The sequence below is a fragment of the Azolla caroliniana genome, unplaced genomic scaffold (genome assembly GCF_043228905.1).
Source record: "Azolla caroliniana isolate FFs.n. ecotype wild unplaced genomic scaffold, voAzoCaro1.0.p SCAF_11, whole genome shotgun sequence".
Lineage (NCBI taxonomy): Eukaryota > Viridiplantae > Streptophyta > Polypodiopsida > Salviniales > Salviniaceae > Azolla > Azolla caroliniana.
The window spans coordinates 4503602-4508835 of NW_028230446.1; the positions used below are offsets into that span (position 1 = coordinate 4503602).

At 37.9% G+C, this 5234-nt stretch overlaps 1 protein-coding gene across 1 annotated transcript; it reads left to right on the top strand.

The window, feature by feature from the left end:
• Window positions 1-1337: 1337 nt before the first annotated feature.
• Window positions 1338-5021, top strand: LOC147857622 (uncharacterized). Its single transcript, XM_087326932.1, has 2 exons — window positions 1338-2606; window positions 3643-5021. The coding sequence occupies exons 1-2, from the start codon at window positions 1347-1349 to the stop codon at window positions 4861-4863; spliced, it is 2481 nt and encodes an 826-aa protein (XP_087183058.1). The 5' UTR covers window positions 1338-1346; the 3' UTR covers window positions 4864-5021.
• The last annotated feature ends 213 nt before the right edge of the window (window positions 5022-5234 follow it).

Consider the following 5234-nt stretch of genomic DNA (forward strand, 5'->3'; position numbering starts at 1 on the left):
CCCATCCGGAGGGACCGACTTCCCAACAATTTGCATGAGGAACCAAACACTACTATGAAAGTTTGAGATGTGGAGGTTGATCGTATGGTTGAGACATTAACCCTTGATGGGTAAGCTAACAAATATTAACACCTATTGTTAAGACTATGGTTTGGATTACGAGTAGTGTGCATGTTGAGAATACCTTGGAGTTAAGCTAACGATGCATGTGTTGACTCTTAAGATAGAGGGGTCAACTATAACTTACAAAAACTTAGTTGCTCAATCATGATCCATACAACTACTCGATAATATTGATATAAAAATGGTGATGAAAATATCCTTGAAACCAAGGGTGAAAGAATTTTGAATGGCATTCTACTAGAATGGAATATGAAAATAAAAGGACATATAATTATCATAGGTCAAACACAAAGTTCTCAGTCCTTTGAGATGTATACTTTTGAAAGTTGAGGTTGTGATTGCTCTTCAGTGCAAGGGTGCAAAGTGAGTTGATGTAAGCAATCATTGAGGCGTAGTTAACAAGAATCTGGTGTTATTCACTGTTGTCAACTCAACATATTGGTGGGATTGACCCATCAACACATACTCAAGCCTAGAAACTGTGGTGTTAGAGATCAAGGTCCAAGGACGAGTTGCATTTATCTATAACAAGTGTCTAGTACTTATGTTATGGGTTCATAGATCCATTGACACATTTTTTATGCGCGGGTGATGACTACATACTAACAAAGATGTCTTAAATATGTGGCCAGTGGAGAAGAAGAACACCCCGGAGTCCTCCTCCCCCAAACGAACCTAAGAAAGAAAGAAAGATATATATATTAATATCTTCTAAGACCAAATTTGGCCCATAAGACAGGTGGCAATTAGCAACGGGTTGGTTTGAACCGAACAAAACTATGAAACCGCGGCTTAATGGTTTCAACGGTTAACAGTTCAGTTCAGTTCGTTTCGAGCCTTTATCGGTTGAATGGTTTTCAATTTAGGATTGACACTTAATAATTTCCTTAAAACATTGTAAGCCTAATTTTTGATATTTTAACAAAATTCTTTAAATTTTGAAATATTGAAAATTTTAAAATTAAAATGCGAAAATTTAAAATTTGACCTAATTTGAAAACCAAAAACTGAACTGCGAAATTTGCGGTTTTAACGATGTAAAAGGTCTGAAAGTATGTAAAACCATTTGGTTTGAGCTTGAATTTTTTTTGTAACGGTTCGGTTTGAACGGTTTGCGTTTGATTCTCTCGAACCGAACCAAAGCTTTGTCGATTGCTAAAGATAGGCAGGGTTTAACAAGGTAAAACAAAGAAAATTGAGCAGAAATATAACGTTAGAGAAGGATGAAATTAGCGAGGTTCCCACACCCATTCAAAACCTGCATCCCACCCAACTCAAAACACACAGTGGACACCCTAATTAGGGTTAGGTTTAGGGTTTGGGTTTGCTTTCTCTCTAACCCCGCCTTGGAAAAAATATGGCCTTCCGACCCTGTGAGCGACATCTTGCAGCAAGAATTTGGGCGTTCCCATGGCGCCTCATCGCTCCCTATTATACAGAGCAGAAGCCAATTCTACAGGAAGACAGCAGAGGCAAGGAAGGGTTTTGTGGATTATGAAGGGAATGATCATTCGCAGGGGGTTAAAGAGGTGCCTGTTGATGCTGTTGAAGTACGTGGTTACGATGGTGTAGATGATGTACATGGAGATAGACATGCCAATTATAATGATGTACATAGTTGCAGATGGGCCAATGCTGATACGATAAATGCTCATTATGATCTGGATTTTGTACATGGTCACAATGTTCATCGTGGACATGGCAATGATGGTGTCTTACATAGTCATAGATATTCCAATGATGATGGTATTTATGATCATGATGATGTTGATGGTTTACATGAACATAAAGATGCCAATAATGGTGATGCACATGGCCGTGTGTCTGGGAATGCCACTGAAGATCATGTACAGAACCATGGCTATGGACATGTGAATGGTGATGACGTAAATGATAAGAGTAAAGACAGTCCATCAAAGAAATCTAGTCAAGAAATCATCAAGATTTTGATGGATAGAGTCCATACCAAGAGTTGGATTGAGCTTGGCAGAGATATAGACAAGTATAGAATCGAACTCACACCCAAAGAAGTGGCATGGGTACTTAAAGTGCAAAAGTGTGCCTCGAGAGCATGGAGTTTATTCAATTGGGCATCTCGACAACCAAGGTACACTCACGATTCATCATGTTTTGCCATCATGATTGAAATCCTTTCGAAAAATGCAAATTATAGCCTTCTTGAGAATCTCCTATTGGAAATGGAAAGGGTTCAAATCCCTTATACCGTGTCGATGATCAATAGGTTGATTGGAGTCTATTCTTCTGGTGACAATATTGAGAAAGCTGAGAAATATTATGACAAGTTGGAGAAACTTGGTATCAAGCCTAATGCTTATACGTACAAGTGCATGCTGCAAGCATTTGCGAAGTCTGGAAAGTGTGAAAAGGCCATGGAAATCTATGAATTAGCTCAGAAAAGGAACCAACCACTCGATATCATTGCTTATAATATGCTCCTGGACGGGCTCTCAAGGAACGGTCAGGTATTGCCCCCACTTGACTTCTAGTTCTATCTATTTTGTGCTTTGTATATGAGAAATGTAGTCATGGGAATGGTCCATTACAGCATTTGAAATGTATTTAGAACTCGTAATTAGGGCCTATTTAGAAAACCCATTACCTGTGGTTTTTCCATGAACTATTCAATATTTGTAAACCTCATTTGTGTAAATAACAGGGAAAAAAGGAGCCTTAAAATCACTGATATTGAACTTGCATGGTATGTCTTAGTACTTTTGTGACTAAATAAATTTGGAACATCAGTGATGTCAACGCTAATAGCATTGCTTTCACATAATTGGATCAGTGTATACCATAGCTTGTCCTCTTTATATCATTCCAATGTTGATTTCTCATTCCTGGAGTGCTTGAATTTTGATAAATAACAGGGAAAAAAGGAGCCTTAAAATCACTGATATTGAACTTGCATGGTATGTCTTAGTACTTTTGTGACTAAATAAATTTGGAACATCAGTGATGTCAACGCTAATAGCATTGCTTTCACATAATTGGATCAGTGTATACCATAGCTTGTCCTCTTTATATCATTCCAATGTTGATTTCTCATTCCTGGAGTGCTTGAATTTTGATAAATAACAGGGAAAAAAGGAGCCTTAAAATCACTGATATTGAACTTGCATGGTATGTCTTAGTACTTTTGTGACTAAATAAATTTGGAACATCAGTGATGTCAACGCTAATAGCATTGCTTTCACATAATTGGATCAGTGTATACCATAGCTTGTCCTCTTTATATCATTCCAATGTTGATTTCTCATTCCTGGAGTGCTTGAATTTTGATAAATAACAGGGAAAAAAGGAGCCTTAAAATCACTGATATTGAACTTGCATGGTATGTCTTAGTACTTTTGTGACTAAATAAATTTGGAACATCAGTGATGTCAACGCTAATAGCATTGCTTTCACATAATTGGATCAGTGTATACCATAGCTTGTCCTCTTTATATCATTCCAATGTTGATTTCTCATTCCTGGAGTGCTTGAATTTTGATAATCTAGGTGGAGCAAGTGCTAGATATTTTTGAAAAGATCAAGAAGAGTGGAAATATGGCTGATGTATATACCTATACGATTGTTGCACGCACACTTGGACATGCCGGAAATGCTACAAGAGCCATTCAGCTCTTGGACGAAATGGAACAGAAAGGGGTGGAGCCAAACAGGCACACCTACAATACAATATTAGATGTCATTGCAAACCAGAATAGGCTTGACGATGGCATTAAGCTTTTCAAGAGCATGTTAGAACATGGTGTCCATCCAGATGTTTCTTCTTGCCTTGCTATAGTGAAACTTCTTTGCAAAGAGCGCCAAGTTGGGAGGACACTTGATTTGACTCGTTGGATAAAGGGAAAAATCATGAAGAAGGAAGTATATGAATGTTTCATCAAGCTCCTTGGTAAAATGGGTTATTTACAAGAAGCAAGGGCCTTATTCAATGGGATGAAGATTGATGGTATAAGGCCTAATCACTTGACATGCCTTAGTATGATTAGCTTGCTATGCCGAGCCTCAGAGCCTGACGAAGCTTTGGCTATTGTGAAGGAAAGAGAGAATAGTGGCCACAATTTGCCCATAAACACATACAATTCCATCATTGCAGCATTTCGAAATAACAAAAGGTTTGAAGCAGCTTATGAGCTTTTCAAGGAGGTGAAAGAAAAGGGTCCATCTCTTGATGTAATCTCGTATAATATCATAATTGCCGGATTGGCAAAGGCTGGCAAACTAGCACTCGCACAAAATTTATTTGATGAGATGGATGACTGTGGTTGCCTCCCCAATGTGATAACATTCAATTCATTGCTTCATAGTTTTGCACGCCTTGGTGATATTGAATCTACTCGAAAGCTTCTTCAACGAATGAAAGCAAAGGAAATCTCACCTGATATCGTTACTTATAATTGCACCATTGAATGTTTTGGCAAAGCTGGAAAGCCCAATGTAGCTCTAAAAGTGTTCAAGGAGATGAGTGAGAAGGGTTGCTCTCCTTCCTTTGTTACGTACAACAATTTACTTTTGTCAATGGAAAAGGCCAATATGACAGATGCTGCGTTGTCTCTTTTTGAGCAAATGAAAGAGCAAGGGTTTGTGCCAGATGCAATGACATTTACAGTGCTTTCGCGAATCTATGATAGTTGTCCTCAATTGGATAAACGAGAACTTGTAGCCGAAATTCGTAATGCAGGTTTAGCTTATGAGCTAAAGGTTTCTTTGTAAGTGCGTTTCTTCCATTTTGTTATGGAAAATTCACTTTTTACATCAATGGTTTCTCTCCAATTGGCTCTATCAATCTATACATGCTCCATGCTTTGGATGTGAAATTTGTACATGTGGAAACCTTGCTGATATAAAAATGATAAATTCTTGTATGAGAATATTAATCAACGATACCAGAGTGGCAAGCTTTGTGAGGGAGGAGGAATGAAGTAATTTTGTCAATAACATTAGTCAAATTAAGAAATACTAGTGATAATTAGTACAGGGTACCACGAAGTTTACAGTGCATTAGCTGACTGACTGCTCAAAAAGAAAATTGCCCAAAGGAATTTTCTTTGCATTGGAGTCAATTGGTGATTGCTTTGGAATCT